This window comes from Mus pahari, chromosome 23 (assembly GCF_900095145.1).
Source record: "Mus pahari chromosome 23, PAHARI_EIJ_v1.1, whole genome shotgun sequence".
Taxonomy (NCBI): Eukaryota; Metazoa; Chordata; class Mammalia; order Rodentia; family Muridae; genus Mus; species Mus pahari.
The window spans coordinates 28,869,112-28,891,105 of record NC_034612.1 but is presented as its reverse complement, the minus strand read 5'-3'; the positions used below and the strand labels follow the sequence as shown (position 1 = coordinate 28,891,105).

Sequence of the window (21,994 nt, the reverse complement as noted above, 5' to 3'; positions counted from 1 at the left end):
GGAGATCTGAGCCCTGGGGCCAGCAGTGCAATGGCCTGCAGCTCTTATGGGCTCCTGGGCAACTCCTTCTATGGTTTTGCTCAGGTATGTTGTCACCCTATGTAGGGCTGCGCAGATCCCACTCTTGGAGGGCCTCCTGTGGCTCACAGCCCAAAGCTTTGCAGGAGTGGGGTGAGTCATAGCTGGCCTCCTACCGGCTCCCTTGCCCTGCCCCTCTGGAGCATAGACCTTGTTAGTCTGCTTACCTTTTAGGGGCTTGGTAGGCCGTTTCCTCCATAGCCCTAACAGGCTGAAGACCCACACAGAGACACCATAACAGCAGAGCTTAGCCACATTTGGGGGCTGTCTAGGAGGACAGCTGTGCCAAGGAGTGAGTCCCCACCCCAGAGAGCCATGGCACACGCTTGCTGTATCTTTATTGCACTGTTACCTCACTGCAAACTACTCCACAAAAATGTCCCGAGGCTGGCCTGCTGGGCCTGGGGCCATGGGCTCTGCGTAGTGTCTTGGCACCCATTGTCCAAAGCTCAGCCAAGGCAGGCAGGTGGTGCCCACCACCAACTAATAAGGCTGACTGCTCTGCAGCAGCAGACAATGCATAGCTGGTCACTGGTATCCAAAAACCTATTCTTGGGTGCTCATCTGCTCCAACACAGGCCATGATGTCCATCACTGCCTCCCCTTCCTAGAGCTCTACAGCCTTTGAGAGAGGAGGCCCCAGGATGGAGGAGCAGAAAGTGGGTTGTAGTTGGGGGCCAGAGTGTGATCACATCACAGAAGGTCCTTGAAGTGGCCCGGAGGTGATCTCCGGTAGGCTGGATGGTTCTCCATTGACAGGAGTGTGAGCCTTTTGTTAAGTATACAATAGTGAGTTAAAGGTCCCTCCCCATGGGAAGGACGGAGCGCTGGCCACTCTGCTGCATGTCCAGAGTACTTTGGTTCCTGCTGGAACTGGAGGCCCATACATCCCTGTCAGAACCACGAGGGAGACCCCACGCTCCCTGCCGAAGGTCAGGTTATGGGGATGATCCATCCCGTCCGAATTCATTGAATTCACAGGTGGCTAGGCTCTGTGCCCCTCCTTCCTCGTGGGCGGCGTGGTCACTACCTCTCCGCGGAGGTTCTGTGCTCAGTGGCTAGGTCGTCCTCCACCACACTGCTCAGCCCGTCCTTCTCTACACAGTCTCGCACAGCCTGCAGCACTATGCGCAACCGCCGGTCCAGGGCCTCCAGGTGCAGCTGGTAGAGCACGGGTGCCACCTTGTCATGCTGCAGGGACTCGGCCATCAGCAGGCTCAGTTTGTGCTCCTCCTTGGCCAGCAGCTGCAGTCTCAGGTAGGTGGACCTCCTGATCCTGCAGGGAGAGTAAGGTGTCACTACTGGGAAGCAAAGATGGCTCTGGTGGGGAGGCATATTGCTGGAGAGAGAGAGAGAGAGAGAGAGAGAGAGAGAGAGAGAGAGAGCGCCAGCCATGGAGAGAGACACACAGAGACATGAAGACAAGAGACAGAAACATGGAGAGACAGACTTAAGAAAAAGAGACAGAGACAGAGAGATAAACAGAGACAGATAAAGAGACAAGGAAGCCCGAGATCTGTCACATGGAGATGGGCCATTCTAGACCAGTGGTTCTCAACCTTCCTAGTGTTGCAGCTCTTTAATACAGTCCCTCATGTTGTGGTGACCCCCCAACCATACAATTATTTTCATTGCTACTTCATAATTGTAATTTTGCTGTTATGAATCAGAATGTAAATATATGATATGCAACCCCTATGAAAAGCTCATTTGACCCCAGAGAGGTCGTGACCCACAGGTTGAGACCCTATGTTCCCTGCCACAGGTTCTAGTCATTGCTACAGACCTATCCAGAAAGACAGGTGGCAAGATGGACACCCCCTGTCCTGAGGGCTGACCCAAGACTAGGCTAACTGGTCACCTGGGAGACTGCCCCTCCTCAGCTGGCCAAGAACACTCTGTGTCTCCCAAGGGAGATAAGTAATTTGCTTTGGGAGCCTATGTCCAGCCACCGGGGATTGGGGAAGGGGAGCTATGAGAGACTGGAAGGTGGGTAGGGTGGGTGAATCTGGAAGCCGCGTCCAGAAGAGAAGGACCCTGTCTGGACTTACTGCCTAGTTTGGGCCTTGGGTCCTTATAGGTGGGGGGTGCCCAGGTGAGACTTAGGGAAGAGGGGTCAGGAGGAGGCATGGGCAGTGAAGTGGGATGGGCTTGGTCTGCAGATGCTTGGCTGCTGGTGCTCCAGTGGGTGGGAGCAGGCCTCTCAGGTAATGCAGGCTGCCTGGGGGGGGGGGAGGCAGCAAGAGACCATGAAAGGCTTGGCACGTACCTGCAGCACTGATGAAGCGGAGCTAGAATGGAAAGCTCATCGTGGGAGTATTTCCCAAACCTGTGGGATGAAGGTAGAGTGGTCAGAGCCCTAGCAGCTGGAAAGCCTGGCCGGGTCCAGGGCCCAGCCCTCAGGGTCCCACCTCCCAGTATGATGATGCTGGAGGACCACGGCAACCTCATGAGGTTCCTCGGTGTCGCGGCTGACCCCAGCTATGTCCAGCACCGGCAGTAGAGGTTAATGGCCTCTCGCAGACAGAACTGCTTGTTGGCCGTTCTCATCAAGCCACGGGCCCTTTGGCCTCAGTTTCCCCAGGGTATAATAGCAGGTATAATAGAAAGTACTCATCATGTCACTGTCATCAAGTCACTGTCATGAATCCAGCACCCTGTGGGAGTCTCCACTTCCCTGGTGAGCCCTAGGCCTTGCCTCTCAGGTGATTCCTCTGTCCCAGGGATCGCTTCTCAGGCTAAACTAGTCCCCCCCCCCCATAGGTGAGGAGGGCATAGAAGACCCACCCGCGCCCGTTGTCCAAGTGTATGATGAAGGTCTCGTTTCCGAACTTCTCAAAGGTCTCATAGTGGTGCCGGTCCATGTTCCCTGCAGGGACAAGCACGCACAGCTGCTCAGAGGCTTCTGCCCCTCCTCAGCTGGGTGTCAGTCACCCCCAGCCACAGGTGTTTAGGCATTCCTGGTAGCCAGCACGCCCTGTGGGACGTACCCATGAGGAAATCAAAGACAGTCATATCCATGATGTCCAGGATTCGGTGGCCACTGTCGTAGGGTGGCGTCTGCTTCACCTCCTCACAGTAATCAGGGTCGACTTCCCACCTGTAGCGGCAGGGGGAGAGGGGACAATATGAAACCAAGGCTGAGGGCATCTCCTCTGAGTGAAGAGGGAGCTCCAGGCTAGATTATGTGGTGCTGCCTGGCTTAGCAGAGCACAGGGCTAGTAGGTTCACATTTTGTAAAGAGGGTTTACAACAGGGATGAAGTGTCTTCAGGGACACACGTTAGGACAGACTGAATTATTAGTAATAGAGGCCTGGGAGGTGCTGAAGCTATTCTTCCTGCCCTAGATGAGTCCAGGGCTGAAGGCGCGATCAGCTGATATCATGCTTTTTATGCCAATGGTGTGTGTGTGTGTGTGTGTGTGTGTGTGTGTGTCTTTTCTAGCACCCGACAGGCAGTAGGTGGGGGAGGTTGTGTTTTTTTTTTTTTAATATTTATTTATTATATGTAAGTACACTGTAGATGTCTTCAGACTCCAGAAGAGAGCATCAGATTTCATTACAGATGGTTGTGAGCCACCATGTGGTTGCTGGGATTTGAACTCAGGACCTCTGGAAGAGCAGTCGGCACTCTTAACCTCTGAGCCATCTCACCAGCCCCGGAGGTTGTGTTTTAATGGATACCAGTATCAGCTAGCACCTCTTCTACATCTTAGATAGGAACCCTGTTGTGGTTAATATTGTCAACTCGACTGGATTTAAAGTCGTCATGGAAACACGCCTCTGGGCCTGTCTGTGAGGATGTTTCCAGAGAGGTTTAACTGAAGCAGAGACTGACTGAATGGGTGTGGGCGGCACCATTCCCTAGGCTGGGGTCCTGGGCTGAATAAAACAGGGAAAGTGAGCTCATCTCTCTCTGCTTCTTGATTGTAACCAGCTACCTCATGCTTCTGTCACCATTCCTCCCTCATGACGATGGACCAAACCCTCAAACTGTGAGCCAAATGTCATCTTTGTCACCAACAGTAACCAAGACATACCATTGCTCCTATCTCACAGTGGCACAAGCAGAACTGTCTTTGCACTGCTCTTGCTGCCTCTTTTGACTGTACTGACTCCCCACTCCAGGCCCAGTGTCCTTGGTTGCACAGTGGGCAGAAGCTGGCCCACGAGGTCGCAGGTGCCTGACTCACTCTGCCTTCTTTCGCTTGTGGTAGGAACGACGCCAGGGGTTCCGCCATGTCTTCCTCTTGGCCAGCGACAGGTCAGGCAGGAAGGCCGCCAGGGATCCTTCGATCTGGTCGGGCCTCCCACACAGGGCATGCTCGGTGGAACAGTAGTAGGAACACTCCCCATAGAAACAGATGTTGTTGGCTGGGGAAGGACAGATCCAGTCAGTGGCCCTCACCCCTAGCGATGCCCACAGTACTGCTCCCGAGACACCTCAGGCCTTGCCACACAGCGTCACCATCACCTCCCATCCCATACCCCGACAGTCTACAGAGCAGAACTCCAGCCACGGGGAGTCAAAGTGAGACCCTGTCACAGTGAGAGCTACTTCCTGCTCACACCCTGATCTCCTAAGATCTACTCCTGAGAGCAGAGAAAATGCCAATCACTCACCGGAGGAAGGTCTAGGATTTACCTGCAGAGAGCACTTACAGCCTCACCCGAGAGCAACCACACACACACACACACACACACACACACACACACACACACACACAGGAGCGGATAAGTTTCCAAAAGAATATGAATGGGGTCTGGACAGGTAGATCAGCGGCAAAGACCACCAGAACCAGGAGGACCCGAGTTCCATGTAAAGAGTTTATGTAAAAAGCTGGGCATGACAGCACATGCTCATAATCCCCATGCCAGGAGGCAAGACAGGAGGACCCTGTGGCTTCACTGCTGGCCAACGTGGAGTACCTGGTGAGCTCCAGGTAAAGTGAGAGACCCTGTCTCAAAAAGAAAAGAAAAAAAAAGTACATGGTGCCTGAAAGACTCCTAAAGTTGACCTCTGGCCTACACACATGTGAACACATATGAACACGCACACACACACACACACACACACACACACACAGAGGTAAATAGTCATAAAGCTCACGGGAACACATTCAATATCTCTTTCATCTGGGAAACTCATACCAAACCCTCAGTAAGGAACCAGCTCATACCCTCTTGGATGGTTGTGACTAAAGAGCCATATGGTGACATGTGTCAAGGAGGTAGAGAGACATGGGATCCCAGCAGGGCCATCACATGATGAAGACACTTGGCAGACAGCCTGGTGGCTGTCGGGGAGAGTACACGAAGGATTGGCTCTGACCCGGTTGCTCCAGCTTGGCTTCACAGCACATAAGATATATGTAGAAACATTTCCATGTATCAGTGGCTCACAAAGGAAAGAAGCCGCCACCTCAACACTGCCAGCCACTACCGGAGAAAGGAAACAGTTCTTTTTCTGTTTGTGAGAAAGGGTTTCAGGTAGTCCAGGCTGGCGTCAAATTTACTATGTAGATGATGAATTTGGATGTGTGTGTGTGTGTGTGTGTGTGCGCGCGCGTGCGCGCGCGCACGCACACACACCTGCTCACAACTCACATGGACAACCTCAGATGCCATCCCTCAGACACTGTCCGCCTTGTTTTGGAGACAGGGTCTCTCTCTTGTCTGACATTTGCCAAGCAGGTTAGGTTGACTGGCCAGCGAGCGCCAGGGATGCCCCATCTCCACTTCCTTATAACTGGTATTGCAAATGTGTAGCCCCACCGTTAGCTCTAATTAATTAATTATTATTAAACATGGAGTCTGGGGATTGAGCTAGAGTCCTTTGTCTTTCGAGGCAAGCACTTTACTGACTGAGCCATCTCCCTGGGCCTCCGACCCTGAACTCCTGCTTCCAGTTCCCAAGTGCTGGCGTGGCAGGAAGGTGTCACTACGTCACTACGTCTGATTTATGTGGTGCTGGGGATGGAGCTCAGGGCTTTGTTGGTGCTGGGTAAGCAGTAAGATGGAGAGACATTGAGTAAGACATCTGATGTCAGCCTCTGGATCTCTCTCTCTCTCTCTTACACACACACACACACACACACACACACACACACACACACACACACTAACATAAAGCAAAGTCTTCAATGCTCAGCTATGCTACACAGCCTCCAGAGGAGAAGGAGGCTGGAGAATCGCCAGGACCAGGTCTGGAAGGGGCAGGGGTAGGAGGGGGCATGCATTTTCTATGATTCCTGACACACCCATGGGCACACAAGTCCTGGCTGGCCAGGCTCACTGCCTCTCATCTCCCCTTCCCTTCTTGGCTTCATCCCCACCCTCATTCCCTAGTCAGTGCTGGGTAATTAGGGTGGAAAGGATCAAAAGGAGACCAGCTCACTGCAGCTCCAGGTGCTGATGCAGTTTACACAGCTGCCCCCCCGACTCCTTCACTCCTGCCTAGGACAGAAAAGCATTGGAGGCCAGGCAACAGCACAGTCTCCAGGAGCAAAATTTCTATCCCATCTCTTGTTGGCCAGAACCATGAAATTGGATGCCTCTGTTAGCCTGCTGGCCCTACCTAAGCTGGGCTCAGAGCCTATCATGCTGAAAGAGGAACGGAAACCTGCATCTGCTCCACACAACCTGGTTTCACAGAAGCACCTAAGGTGGGGGTGGTGGGTTCTGAAAGCTGTGTGACCAGAGGTAAAGCCCATACATCTCTGTGCTCAGTGGCTTCACCTGTGCTGCAGGGCTGAGAATTACACAAGGGGAACTTAGGGGCAAAGCTGAGGTGCCCTGGTACCTGGGGTTGGATGAGCATCTTTTGAGACATATTAACGAAGGCAGAGCTATGGAAAGCTGTGGACTCTTACGGTCAAAGAGCCTACTGGGGCAGTGGGTCTTCCTCCTCCACAGCCTGAAGACAGGGCCAGTGAGCTCTCAGGCCAGGTAGCCATCATGATATAACACACGGCTACTTCATGGATCCTGTGTCCTGACTGGAGAGACCATAGTATCCAAGACAGGCCTGTCCTCCCGCCAGGGTCACCTCAGCAGAGTCGGAGTCCCTACAGAGGAACATATGCCCTTTGTGCCCTCCATGTTACACAAAGGCTGCAGATGCACTGTCACTCAGATGTTATTCCTTCTATTGGGAGAAGATCCACATGGAACCTACTTAGTCCTCAAAGCACATTTGGGCTGTACACTGTTAGGACAGACAGTCCCATGACCACCTGCCAAACCCAGACACCAAGGAAAGGAAAGGCTGACTGAGGGTCAAAACTAATCGATGCTGTGAGATGCCAAGGCCAGGGTGGGGGTGGAGGTGTATGCTGGGACCTGTGGTCACAAAGGCACGAATGCTTTGTAGAAACAAACAGGGTGGGCATAGATGACCAGGGTATATGAGACATGTCAGCAGAAAGAGACAGCAGTCGGGTGGTGGCGGCACTCACCTTTAATCCCAGCATTTAGGAGGCAGAGGTCTCTGTGAGTTTGAGGTCAGCCTGGTTTATAGAGTGAATTTCAGAACAACACAGAGACAGCAAAAGGCCTGTTCCTTAGACCTGGGGGGCTTCAGAGATGCTCTCTGGCCTCTCAGCTGTGTGCTGTTGGGGCAGTTACTTGCCCTGCCTGAACTTTATTTCCCAGTAGCTACCCTGAATTCAGGATGGTGTCCAAGGCTCTGAGCCAAGCTTACAGAAGGCCCCTCTGAGGCCTGCCCCACAGCAGAGCTGCTCACAAGGAGAAGGGTGTCTGCTGTGATCAAAGGCTTTCCAGCTGCACTTAGCTCTCAGAAGCAGCAATGGCAAATTTGGCAGCGGAAGGATCTAGAAGCACAAGCACAGCAGAAACGGGGAATCTAAACAGACCTGGCTTTCTAAAGTGAGATCAAAGCTGCCTCCGGGACCCTGCACTTCAGAGGAAACCAGACATCTGGAAGGTACTCGGAAGAAACTGGCTCACAGGGCAGAGTGGTCTGGCAGGGACAGCTAGGCGGAGCTGACTGTTCAGGAGTGGCCAGTGTCCTCCGTTCTGCTGCATGTCAAGAGGGAACCATCCAGGCCAGATGAACCATCATCTTAGGGGACCCCTGACAGTCGGGAAGATTCTTGGGGTTCCTGGGAGCTAACCAATGACTAGTAACTGACCAGGAGCCTCACCATGAGCTGCAAAAGGGGAGTTGTGGGCTAGCTGATTGGAGCAGCAGTTTCAGGGGGGACATGGAGAGGCGACATGACAATGGTGGGTCCCCAGTGTGGGGAGTCCATGGGATGTGCAGGACAATCGGCTGAGGTCTCCTGCTGAGGATGGGAAGGAGCCCACAGCGACAAAAGATGTGTCTTATCTGCTCGGATGAGCATTTAGCTTCATCTTTTGTTTATTAAACGAGATCCCTAGATCTCTTGCCTGTAATGCCAGCTTTAGGGATGTGGGAAATGGTTGGATCCCTTGGGCTTAATGGCCAGCCAGTCTAGCTGAGTCTGTAAGACAAAACAAAAACCTAAGGATGAGAGCGATTGAAGAAGAGACAGCTGGCACTGACCAATGGGCTTCACAGGCAACGGCTTGTGCATGTTCATGGGCAAAACAAACAAACAAATGATAAAATAAAATAAAAAGAAACAAAATCCAGAATCCTTCACTATTTCAAAATGACTAAGCCCACAGTACACTGACTCTGCAGTGGATGTGACCTTGACAGTTGCTGTCTCAGAAGCCCACATCTCCAACTGCTGCTTCAACCCCACATACCCGCATGAGATGTGTATAGTGCCTCAGCAGGGCTGCTGGGGCCCTCAGGCTATAGAAAACACAGTCTACCGAGCTCCTGACTTGCTTCTGCCTGTCCTAATTCCTCTGATTCACACTGGGTGATTTCCTCAACTGTACCCACCCAACGGCACCAGCAGGTAAAAGCCAAGCTGTAAGTGGAATGCCACTGCTGGCAAACCATCTCCAGGGATGCAGAACTGACCCTGAGGACATTTGAAGTGACCCAGGCAGATCTTAAGGTCACAGTACTGAGTCACAGAACCAAAGCTAAGAGGCCATCTTTGGGTCCCCAAATGGACCAAAGCAGAGAGAGTACAGTGACCCAGCTGCGACAGCCGGCGGCATGGGCTGGCAAGGGGCAGGAGCTGAGGGTCCTGTCCTGATGGTGGAGGGAATTACTACATGGATGTCTGTGTTTAGAGCACTGAGCTTGGTAAATGGCATTTTAAATACTACATGGAGAGTCAGGGAGGTAGCAAGTATAGCCGTTGCTGGGGAAGCGTGAATAGTGGAGCTCCATTTCCCAACCCACATAAAGGAGGAGAGGGAGGGGGAAGGGGAGGGGGATGAGGGGGAGGGGATGAGAGGGAGGGGGAGGGGATGAGAGGGAGGGGGAGGGGAAGAGGAGGAGAAGGAGGAGAAGAAGAAGAAGAAGAAGAAGAAGAAGAAGAAGAAGAAGAAGAAGAAGAAGAAGAAGAAGAAGAAGAAGAAGAAGAAGCAGCAGCAGCAGCTGAGTGTGGTGGTGGTGGTGGTGCACACTTGTAGTCCTGGCATTGGGTAATAGAGACGGGAGGTTCTCTGGACCTACTCAGTGAGCTCTAGGCCAAGGAGAGACCCAGTATTAAAAAAAGAAAAAAAACAAGGTTAAATGCTCCCAAGGAATGGTAGCCAGAGTTGACATCTGCATACATACACATAAGCACACATGTGCACACACCCTCACATACCTACAAACAAGCAACTGTACACACAGAACACCATTTGACACCTTCCTCACACCCATCCAGGGAAGTAGGAGAGGCTGGCAAAAGTGCTTGGAACACCTGGGCCCTCCCAGTCTGGGCAGAGATACAGACATTGTCAGGAGGTGGAGTGCAGGCCCTCTGTGAACCCAGCTGGGGAATTACCGATGGCTGTCCTACCTTCCACACGTTATCTGAGAGCTCTGGTGGGTGTATTACCTGGTCCCACGACAGCAGCGGGTGAGACTCTCACCGCTAGCTTGAGTCCTGAGCCTGCAGCTCTGTTGTGAGTGGGTGGCCTAGGTGAGTGATATCCAGCCTGTGTGTCCCTGGAAGGGAGTGTTCTCAGCAATGACTGGCATTTAGACCCTTGCCTGACCTGCTCAGAATCATCTTTATTTGCTGTTCTCACTTGAGAACCCAGGACTGAAGCCTGGGCTGAAATAGAGAGAGTACTTGCTGGGTCTGAGAAGCCACAGGTCAGCCATGTTGCCTAACAGTAGTGCCTCTGAGAATAGGGTGAAAATCGGGCCTGGGGAGATGACCCAGTCAGTAAGAACCTTGTCACACAAGCATGGGAACCTGAGCCCATCCTCAGAACCCACATAAAGAAGATGAACACGGTGGTATGGGCTTGTCATGCCAGGGCTGGGCTAGTGGGGATAAAAGGATCCCTGGTGCTCGTTGGCCAGCCAGCCTGATGCAATCAGTGAGCCCCAGGTCCCAGTGAGGGACCCTGATTTGAAAGACAAGGTGGCCATCGTCCAAGGTAGGACACCTAAGGGTGTTCTCTGGTCTCCAGAAGTATGCATGTACGTACCTGCAAAATGGGTACGTACATGTGAAGGAGTGCCCACACAAGAATGAGTGCACACATCTACATGAACAAATGCATACCAACATGAATGAGTGCACACATCTAAATGTATGAGTGCATGCAAACATGAATGAGTAAATACATACATACATATAAAAATGAATACAGATGCGAGTATACACACATGCTGGATCAAACTGTGCAGCAAAAGACAAGAAGCTGTGAGGTCTCCAAGCACGGGCAGGCTGCAGCTCAGCCCTAGGTACCTAAGTGGTATGCACAGCTGGGGGTGTGGTGGTCAGTCCCTGTGGGCAGTGGAAGGAGCTAGGGTTGGATGGCAGAGATGCTAAGACCCGAGGCTGCAGAAGTGAGTGGCCATCAGGGCCAGTCCCTATGGCTGAGGCAGGCAGGGGACAAGAATGAGAATATTAGCAGAAACCCAGGGGGTTCCAGGTTGAGAGGCGGGCTTCAGCTCGTTGAGTGAATTTTCCTATCTACAGCACAGGCTGTCTGGTGGGCCCAAGCATCTAATGAGCGATATGCCTCTGGTACAGCCAACCTCAGAGACTCCACCCAGGATTGTCCAGCTCTTGATAGATGGTCACAAGGAGCCAGGCACTATGGTCCAAGGAAAGGTGAATGTGTGTCTCCACTTATTTAAGAAACTCTATTTTGGGCATGCATGGCGTGGTGTGGTGTGGTGTGGTGCAGTGTGTGTGTGTGTGTGTGTGTGTGTGTGTGCATGTGCATGTAAATGCATACACAGAGGCCAGAAAATAGGTGTCCTATTCAAGCCATTATACCCTTAAGACAAATTTCTCACTGTATCTGGAATCCCAGTGACCCTCCTGTCTCCATTTCCTACAGCACTGAGGTTACAGGCGAGGGTCCATGCCCAGTCTTTCTGTGTGTGCTGGGGGGGGGGGATGGATTTGAACTTGTAGCCTCATGCTTATGCACTAAGCATTCTTGCCTGCTGAGCCAGCTCCCCAGCTCCTCTATTTCCTCTTATCAATGGAATCTGAGATGGTGGATGGTGAAAGCAGAGCTTCAGCAAGGCGTGGGTTCATGGCCTCAGTTCTGGCACATTTATGAATACAGCTAGGAAAAGAGTGCTGATCCGCAGAGGCGACAAGCTAGAGCTTTTAGGTTGGCTTTTGTGTGCCACCCAGACTGATGATAAAGCTAATGAAGGCCTTAATTGGATGTATCTGCGGGAACTGCAGGGTTGTGAGGCACCGGTGGAGTTCCCCGCCTGCCTGCACTATCAGGAGAGTGTGGCTCCCTGGGGGCAGCTGCTTTGCACTCCCCCACCCCCACCCTGCCAGTCCATTCTTCTTTGTAGGATGTCTAGAGGATTTCTGGCAACTTTAGAATGTGTAGTGCAGAGTATATATATAGTACACTACAGGCTGGGGTTGGAGCCCAGTTGGTGGCGTGCTTGGCTCACATGAATGAAGCCCTAGTTTCCATCCTCAGCACTGCATAAAACAGAACAAAACAGAACAACCAACACACAAACAAACAAGTAGGTGTTGTTTCAAACCTGTCATGCCAGCACTTGAGAGGTGAAAGCAGGGAGATCAGGATCTTCAAGTCATCCTTGGCTACTCAGAGAGTTCCAGACTCGCCTGGGCCACATGAGACCCAATCTCAACAGCACAACATGGCTCAGTGGACAAACTGTTTACTGTCAAACGTGAAGGCTGCAGTTCAGAGCTCTAGGAAAAGCCGGGCTGATGTGGCAGCCACTTGTACCCTTAGTACCCAGGAGACAGAGACGGGGGTGTTTAGGGTTAGCTGGCTAGTTGGTACAACAAGGATTGGTGAGATTTTTGGTTCAGAAAGAAACCTTGGCTCAGTCGTAGTGGAGATCAACTGAGGAATGTATCTGAGGTCAACTTTGTGTGTGCATGCTCTCTCTCTCTCTCACACACACACACACACACACGCACACGCACACACACACACGCACACACATTCACACACTATACACACACCCCATGTACATACATACCACACACACTACACACAAATATATGCATATACCACACTCACACTATACCCTCTACACACATATACCATACAAAAAATAAAAAACAACAAACAATAATATGGTAGGTGGAAGGTGCATGCCAGAGCTGGGAGGGCATCAGAGAGTCGTGAAATAAGCAGCCTGCCACAGGGCCAGACCACAGGGAGACTCGAGAGCACATATGCCAACTGAGCCTACGGCAGCGCGGTTAGAATGCCCACTGAGACAAGTATGACACAACTTGGTTTCTGTGTGCTCAAAGGATTCACGGTGTGAAGTCTGAAGTCTCACCAGTGTGAATACCCCAGCCACACAACATGCAATCTCCCTGAAAAGCAGGGCATCCAGTGGTGACCTTCTCTGGTGGCACCAGAGATCTATGGCCAGCAACTCTACCCTCAGAGAAAGACAACTGCCCACATCTCCAGGCGACAGTCTCCCTGGCTGATCTAGAAAGGTTTGGGAGAGCAGGGCTCCAGTGGCCAGGCTACCAGAGGCTTCCAAGAAAGGCTAGAGTTCAAGAATATACGGCAGGTCAGCTGTAGTTGCATAGGCCTGTCAGCAAGTACTTTGGAGGCAGAGGCAAGAGAATCCTGAGTTCAAGACCTGCCTGGGCTACGAAGCAAGACTGTCTCAAACAAATAAAACAGCAGCCACGTGTGATGGCTCACACTGGTAATGCTAGCACTTAAGATGCCAAGACAGGAAAATGGAGTTTGGGGCCATTCTGGTGAACATAATGAGTTTCAGGTCAGCCTAGACTATTGAATGAGACCCTGTTCCTCCTCCCAAACCCAACCCAACTCAAACCAACCGAACAGCCTAAGAGCAACAAAGATTCCAATCAATCAATCAATCAATCAATCAATCAATCAATTAACTTAAGTGCACACTGGACCACAGTGGAAACCCCTCTGTCTGGGCACAGGAAGGTGTCACTAAAAGACCATATGTCTGCAGATTGGCACATACACATGTCACACACAGGAGGCAGCATGCCACCCTTAGTGGAAACAGCTGCTAGATGAGTTCCATGGTTTCTATGATGGTTGATACTGACCATCAACTTGACAGGTTTAAAGTCACCTAGGAGACACACCTCTGGACGTGTCTGTAAGGAATTTTTGTGATTAGGTTAACTGAGGTGGAAAGACCCGCCCTCAGGGTGTGTAGCACCATCCCACAGGCTGAGATCCCAGACTGAATGAAAAGAAGAAAATGAGTTGAGTCCCAGCATCCATTTCTGTCTGCCTCCTGACTGTGGATGCGGTGTGAGCAGCTGCTTCGTGTTCCCATTGCCATGTCTTCCCACCATGATGGGCCATGCACCCTTCAACTATGAGCCAAGTAAGCCCTTCCTTCCTGAAGGTGCTTTTCTCAAGATATTTTATCTGAGCAACAAGAAGAGTAATCTAATCCTTAAGCTTCTTAGAGCTGACCAAGGCCAGCATGTGACCTAGGCCACGTGAGTCCCCCATCCTATCCTATCCCCAGCTACCTGGAGACACAAAGAAGGTTCTCCATAGCTTCTTATCCCGTGTCACATCCCGGATCTCCTTGGTCATGTTGATCATCCTACCAGCCACTGGAGGGACTCTGCGGAAATCCAGGATCCTGGTGGGAAAAGGTGGGGAGTTCTTGAGGCGGGTTCTCATCGGTCTGCAGCAGCCAGACGCTCTACCACTGCTCTCCAGTTTTCTGCCACAGAGGCTCTCGGGCTCAGCACAGCCCAGAACCATCAGTGCCAGGAAAGTGTGCAACCCCAAAACGATTGGAGCCTCTATGCATCATGCATTGACTCTGTCCCTGCCAGGCGACTCGATACTAAAATGTGCCCTCATTCCAGGGCTATATTTAAAAGGAAATTAAATTAAATTACCCACTTAATGGGTGTCTTTCTGCACACATTGCCGCTTGCTTAATTAAATGGAGATGCCCAATGCTAGCTTTTTCCTGCTGACACAGGATGTGGAGATGAGCTGTCCTTGTGGAGGGATGGACAGACCACATTCCCGTGATGAGGGGGCCCCAACGGCTTCATAAGAGCTGCAGCCAGCATCCTGCCACCTCAAGCTTCATGACTGTTTTCATGTGTGTGTACACATGTGGGTTCATACATGTGGGTGCAGCACATGAGATCAACCTGGGTTCATTTCTCAGGAGCCATAGACCTTGACTCCCAGCCTGGAACTCACTGATCGAGCTAAACTGACCGGTTATCAAACCCCAGAGGTCCTCCTGTCTCTCCCTCCCCGGCACTGGAACTGCAAGTATGCGCCACCGTCTGGGATAGACCCCAGATGTGCAAGCACTTTAACAGCGGAGTCATCTAATCTCTTCAGGCATCATGGCTGGTTTCTAAGCAGGCAACTTGGGCGACCTCTTGGTGCAAAGTCACTATTGTCACAGAGGATTTCTGGGTTCAGGATGCTTAAATATCTGGCTTCTGAGGATTTCTAGTTCCCGTGTAAGCTCTGTGATCTCCCCAAGTCTTCTAGGATCCTGTAAGAAAGATGGAGCCTGGACTCTGCAGTCTGGGCCATCCCATGACAGCCTAGGTAAGATCTAGGTCTAGCCATAGCTGTGGGACAAGCAGGAGGGTCTCAAGGGATGAATACTGAGTCATACTCCTCTGCTATTGCCTGGGAAGAGGTTCGTCTGTACCCCTCAGAGAGGACCCCAGGATTAGGCCTGTGAACAGCTCCTCATGGTACTGACAGGGCCACGTGGAACCTACAGTGATCCAGGTTCCACTGGGTCAAGGCTGTTCCTCAAGAGACAAGTGACAAAGCCTCCCACTATTGTCACCAAAACATCCTTCCCTCCAAGGTGCCTTCCTGACCCGTTCAAACCCACCCACAATGCCGAGCTCTTCTCTCTGCCCTGATTTCTTTCCCCTTTATTTCCAATGGTGTGCCATGTGCTCCTGCAGCTCTTTGCTGGATTCAGTGGGAAGGGCAGTGCCCACCAGGATCATAAATGCAATGAGGGTATCATGTATCGTTGGGGAGACAGCTTAGTTTGGGTTCAGTCTGTAGCAATCACGTGTGGTGGCACATGCTTATAACCCCAGCACTGAGGGGCAGAGACAGGAGGATTCCTGGGGCACACCAGCCAGCCAGCAGCCAGCCAGCCAGCCAGCCAGCAGCCAGCAGCCAGCCAGCCAGCCAGCAGCCTAGTCTACTTGAAGAGTCCTAGTGATTCTGAATACTGGGCAGCTCCTGAGGAATGATACCTGAGGTTCTCCTGTGGCTACAAACACTCCTAAGGCCAGGCCCATGCTTCTCTGTAGGTGGCATGCACGACTACATAGATGAATCTGGATCCAGATGGCTGTTGGCAGTGTGAAAGGAGGGGACTCACCTGTCCAGGTGGAAGGCAGCGATCTCTGCATTGTGCCTCTCATAGTCAGAGAAATAAAAAAAGTCAGGTGGCGTCTCCTGCTCCCTCGTCTGCCTGTAGAACACAGATAGAGACAAGGAGAGTCTGTCATAGAGGGGAATCTCTGGATTGAGGGGACAAGCGGAGGTGTGGGTGCAGCTGGAACTCAAGCTGACACCCATTTCCAGGTGTCAGAGGATCATCATCGAGGGTTAAATGAAAGGGCCAGTGTGATGGCACAGTGGCTAAAGGTGCTTGCTGCCAAAGCCGAAGACCTGATTTCAACCCCCAGGACCCACATGGCCAGAGCAAAGCAATGCCTACAAATTGTCCTCTGACCTCCACGTGTGCTGCGGCATCACACTGCTCCCCTGCACCGTGCCCCATAAATAAACATATGTTTCTTTTAAAAATAAATTATAGGCAGTGGGGAGATGGTTCAAATGACTAATGAATGCTTTGGATGCATAGGGACCTGAGTTTAATCTTCAGGACCCACACTTAAAAAGCCAGTTCTTGGGGGAGGCAGACCGGAGGATCCCCAGAGCTTACTGGCTAGTCAGTCCAACCCTCTGCGGTGAGTTTCTGGCCATTGAGGAGAAAACAAACCCAACGTCAACCAGGGCTGCAGAGTGAGACCCTAATTTTAAAGCTAACAAACAAACAAACAAACAAACAAACAAACAAATCCAAGGTAGATGGTGCCTAAGGGTGACACCTGCTGTTGACTCAAGTCCAGATGCACACAGGCACATATGGGTACACACTTGCACATGCATGTATACACACACACACACACACACTCCCTAAAATTATTTAAATTCCTAGTGTGTCACACTTTCAAGGCACTAACCCCACAAGGCTCATGGCTTCCTAGCTGTCTGTTTTGTTGCTCTGTTTCCTAAATTCTTCAGTGTACGTCCAACACCCTATAGGCAGACACACTGTGTGCCAGGTGAGGACACATGCTTTTCCTGGCCCACACTTAGAAACTTCATCAGTAGGGGATTTGGGTAAAGAGCAGGCCCTGCCTGGGTTTCTGTCTGTTGGGTCCTGTTGCTCTGTCCCTATGGCTGTGTATTCATTCAGTGAGGCTGGGTATTTGGTGATGACCTGCCCTGGCCCCAGAGGGACAGAGGTAGCACACAGCAAAGAACACATACTGTGGTCCAGGGATCCCCTGTAACTCCTACTCCTGCCCCACTGCCCTGGCACCTTCTCTTGGATGGCAGGTCTTGGAGGGTTGATGCCAGGCCATCTGGGACTGTTCAAGAACGTGAGCAAAGGAGGTGCTAGGCACATCAGAATCTGCTCCCGAGGAAGAGAGGCTGCAATTGCCTCATGTCTGCATCCCTGCTCAGAAGAATCAAAGTGGTGAGCGTTGGCCACATCTGGCCCTCTGGTCTGATGTTGTTCACATCCACAACCACAGAAAACCTTCTGCTGCACCAGAGGAAGCTTTAGAGCCCTTGGAGCAAGCCTCTCAACTTAAGACACTTTCTATATCAAAGGGCATGACCCTGAGCTCTCAGGACTGTGGGAGACCAGCTGAGAACAGGAAGCCTGAAGAACGGACAGGGGCACCCTCAGACCCCGCAGGGCCTTCTCAGTCAGGAAGTTCAAAGGTCATTTGATGCTGGTCAGGGGCTCTCATGCACCCATCCTGGACTCACAGGCCTTGGCACCATGCCTGTGTGTATGTCTGTGTGTGTTTGTGTGTGTGTGTGTGTGTGTGTGTGCGCGCGCGTGTGCGTGCATGCGCACATGCCCATCCTCTCTAGGCACTAACACCCCTGCCTCCCATAATGAGCACGAGACAACCCTGGAAGGACTGGCACTTGACCTTCCCCATCTCCTTGCCAGCCAAAGATACAAAGCCAGGTAGCTATGAAAGGTCACCGTCATTCCACAAGCATCAAAGTTCTCTCTGCTGATGTAATTCGACCTTGATGTGGAATTGTCAGCCTGCCATTGCCCGATGTCTTGTCTGAAGCAAGGTTAGCATGAAATCTGGACGCTCCCTGGCTCCCTGCTTCCACCCCAGGCCATACACTCGAGCGAGAACTCCTCCCAGGATGTGGTCCTGGGGTTCAGCCCTGATCTATGGGCACTTTCGGGCCGCCTAGGCCTGGATGCTTCCACAATGGAGCCCTACACACCTTCCAGCTTTAGATCCTTCCTTGCAGAGACACAGCTGAGGCTGCTGGGCCCTTCTAGTCCTCAGTCTCACTGTCAAGCGAGGATGATGCCCCCCACACTGCTGAGTGATGAGATTTACGTACAAGGTATGTACAAGTGGCCTGGGTGGGCTTCAGGTGGCAGGCAGTGGCCAACCATCTCTGATAGTTCCCTGAATAAGACTTGATCAGACATATCCTCCTTAGTCTTCCAGAAGCCAGTATAGGAAGGTGTGCGTGCGTGCGTGTGCGTGTGTGTGTGCGTGTGCGTGTGTGTGGTGAGGGGTAATGTGGGCCCATGGCTCGATGGCCACTCACCTTGACAGGTTGATGACAAGGAATGGCGTGTGTGTGTGTGTGTGTGTGTGTGTGTGTGTGCGCACGCGTGTGTGCCCCTCACATGGCTCGATGGCCACTCACCTTGACAGGTTGATGACTAGGAATGGGGGTGTGTGTGCGCGCGTGCATGCATGTGTGTGTGTGCGCGCGTGTGCATGCATGTGTGTGTGCGCGCACGCGTGTGTGTGTGTGTGTGTGTGTGTGTGTGTGTGTACCCCTCACATGGTTCGATGGCCACTCAGCTTGACAGGATGATGACTAGGAATGGGTGTGTGTGTGCGTGTGTGTGTGTGTGTGTGTGCCCCTCACATGGCTCGATGGCCACTCAGCTTGACAGGCTGATGACTAGGAATGGCAGTGGCCGTACCCGGGTGCGTGTGCAAGCTAGAGGAGCACGCTGAGTGCTGTTTCCCAGGAGCATCCATCCCATCTGTTTGTCTTTTGTTAGTGTTTGTTTTCTCAGACAGATTCTCACGTAGCTCTGGCTGTCCTGGGGCTCACTATGTAGACCAGGCCGGTGTCGAACTCACAGAGACCTGCCTGCCTCTGCTTCCTAACTGCTGGGAGTAGAAATATATGCCACCAGGCCAGCCTTGTCCACTTTTTTTTTTCCCTTTCAGTTCTTTCTTTGGCCTGGAACTCACTAAATTGGCCCGGCTCGCTGGCCTGAAAGCTCCTGGAATCGTCTGTCTCAGACTACCCATGCTAAGGTCACAAATGTGCACCCCGTGTCCTACAAATGTGCTCCCCCGTGTCCTACAAATGTGCACCCCGTGTCCTACTGCTTACCCGGGTGTAAAGCTGAAAGAATCTGTCTCGCCCCTCGCTGCTCTCAGCCGCCTACTGTAACGGCACGGGGCCCGTGCGCAGTGGTCTCTGAGACCCATGCCTAAGCAAGCAGTTGAATGGCTGAGCTCTGTCCCCAGCCTCCCCTCTCCCAGAGACAGGCTGATAAGCTTGCTGAATGAGTATCTACCACACAGTGGCTGCTGAGGGGCCATGCAGGGCTGAGATGGTTAAGTTCTGACCACCCACCACAAGTGTGCATATGCTGACCCATGCATACAGTCATATAGCACACGTAGGAACTCCATGTATATTAACAATGTGCACATGTGTGTGACACACAGACACCCTACCGAACAGGCTGTTGGGGGGACTTTAGAGAGAAGGGGCTAGGACAAACTCCTCTGATGCTTTCTAGCTGTGCAGAGGGGACTTGAAAAGGCAGCCTGACTACCTCCCACCCACCTGAAGATCCTCAGAGCTGGGGGGACCCATCAGCAGCAACTTTCCTCCGGACTGCATGGGTCCTGTTGTTAAAATACAGCCTGTGTGGGGCTGAGGACATGGCTCAGTTGGTACAGTGTCTGTCTAGCGTGCATGAGGTCCTGGGTTCTATCCCCTGTACCACATAAACCGGGTGCGATGGTGCATACCTGTCACCCTAGTACTTGCAGGGGTAGAGGCTGGAGGTTCAAGGTCATTCTGGGCTACTTGAGATCCTGTCTTAAAGTTAAAATTAAAATTAAAAAAAGAAGAAAGAAAAGAGAAGGGAAGACAACCTGCACGACCACTTTTGCTGACTTAAGCTTTCTTCCCTCCTACCTGCCGGATGCCTCAGGACAGCTGTGACCCGACCTCCCCCCCCCCCCCCACACACACACACAGTTGGCTTTTGCCAGTGCTGTGCCTTCTTCCCCTTTTGGAAAGCCTGACTTGGCTGACTCATCTGCAGGTCGTATTCTGGCGGGTAAAGTCAGAGCAGGGGTGGGGGTTTCCTCCCCAGGAGCACTTGGCAGTGTGACACTGGAGGGCATTGTCAGCCCGGCTCTGGTGGAAGCCTAGGGGATGGGGGTGTTCCCTTCTCAGGATCCCCAGCACAGCCAAGGCTTGCCTCAGAGCTGCTGTCAGAGCACAAAACAAGTGGGCAACTGAGCATCACCCTGTGGTCACCTCCACACACTGACCCAAGGACAATCAGGCAGCATTCATCCTGGTGCTGAGCAGGGACCAGCCTTCCTGCCCACAATCTGACCAACCCTCCCTCCCTCCCTCCCTCCCTTCCTCCAGCTGCTTCTTTGAGGAGGTGACATTTCTCAGATCCAAGTGGCTCCCTGAAAGAGCCCCTGGCCTGACCTGATTCCTGGTTCCGCATCCCTGGGTTCAGACACCCGCCTTCTTACCTTCCACGGAAGCTGGCTGAAGTCCCAGACCCTCGGCAATTGTCCCACCCCCACATCACAGCCTGCAGGTGTCCCTGCCTCCTAGCCTTCTTTCCTGGAATAGCCCAAGGGTTCACAGAAGTGGCAAGTGTGTTCTATTCAGAGATGTACTTCTCTTGTTCTAAATGCCCCTTGGGCACCTCACGTTTGATCTGACCTGTGGCTCCCAGTGTTCTGTTCTTTCTTCCCTTCCAGAGAGACTCAAAACTCTGCCCTATGGAACCTTGCCCCTGGGGAGGGGCAGGAACTACATTTGCCCCTCAGGTCTCATTTTCCCTTGCTGCACAATAATAGAGAAATGTAAGAAGAACCCAGAGTGAAGGTGAGGTAAAGGGAGGAAGGGTCCTCAGATGTCCCCCAAGCGGGGGCTCCTCTCCCCAGGCCACTAATCATTCTCTGGCTCTCACTCCACCTGGAGACAGTTCATTCCAGACTCCCCATGACTCTGGGTTTCATGTGGGCTGCCGGTCACCCTGGATCTCTCAGAGCACTCAGGTGACATGACTATGGGTACAGACAGCTTCCACAACTTTGGGGGTTCAGTGTCTCTTAAAACCAGGTTCTGAGGCTACCAGCAGCCAAACTGCCCTTGCGTATGTGTGCGTGAAGGTTCTGCTACGAATGAGGGGCCCCAGACACTTCCGACCTGCTGGGCCAGAGTCTGAGTGCTGGGCCCAGCGACCTGCATTTTAGCAAGTTTCTATGATTTCATTCGACCAAAGCCAGGGCTACTGCAGTGGGCACCCCACTGAGTCTCTGGACCCTGTAGGCTGCCCCCACCCATCATCCACAAAGAGTATGACTTGCCTGTACCCAGCTACCCCGGGGAAGGATGCTCATAATCTCCCAACAGCACAGAGTCTACATCATGAGCCTCTGGTGGACAGGGCTCTATGGGATCAGGACCTGGCTGAGGATTGGAAACTCTGCCATCCCCAACCTTCTACCAGACTCTAGGGATCAGCTGTCCAATGACATGCCGGAGGCCCCATGGCACCTGCACGAAGACCCAAGACTTCAGATACTTGATGCAAGTCACATGAAATGTCTGGTTAGCATGCACAGGAGGCGACCAAAATGGGCCAAGACACAGAACCCAGGACCTCATGTATGCTAGACAAACACGCTACCAACTGAGCCATGTCCTTAGCCCTGCACGAGTTGTATTTTTTTATTTATTTTTATTTTTTAATTTTTTTTTT

The 21,994-nt window shown here is 52.2% G+C and overlaps 1 protein-coding gene across 1 annotated transcript in view; it reads right to left on the bottom strand.

Moving 5' to 3' along the window:
• Positions 1-399: 399 nt before the first annotated feature.
• Positions 400-21,994, bottom strand: part of Fam20c (FAM20C golgi associated secretory pathway kinase) — a 55,961-nt gene continuing 34,366 nt past the window's right edge. Inside the window, exons 4-10 of the mRNA XM_021222687.2 lie at positions 16,034-16,126; positions 14,169-14,284; positions 4,272-4,452; positions 3,069-3,178; positions 2,866-2,947; positions 2,348-2,407; positions 400-1,354 (exon numbers count right to left, since the gene is read on the bottom strand). Of these exons, the coding sequence (XP_021078346.1) occupies positions 1,105-1,354; positions 2,348-2,407; positions 2,866-2,947; positions 3,069-3,178; positions 4,272-4,452; positions 14,169-14,284; positions 16,034-16,126 (892 nt within the window). The 3' untranslated portion in view covers positions 400-1,104. The remainder of the gene's footprint in view (positions 1,355-2,347; positions 2,408-2,865; positions 2,948-3,068; positions 3,179-4,271; positions 4,453-14,168; positions 14,285-16,033; positions 16,127-21,994) is intronic.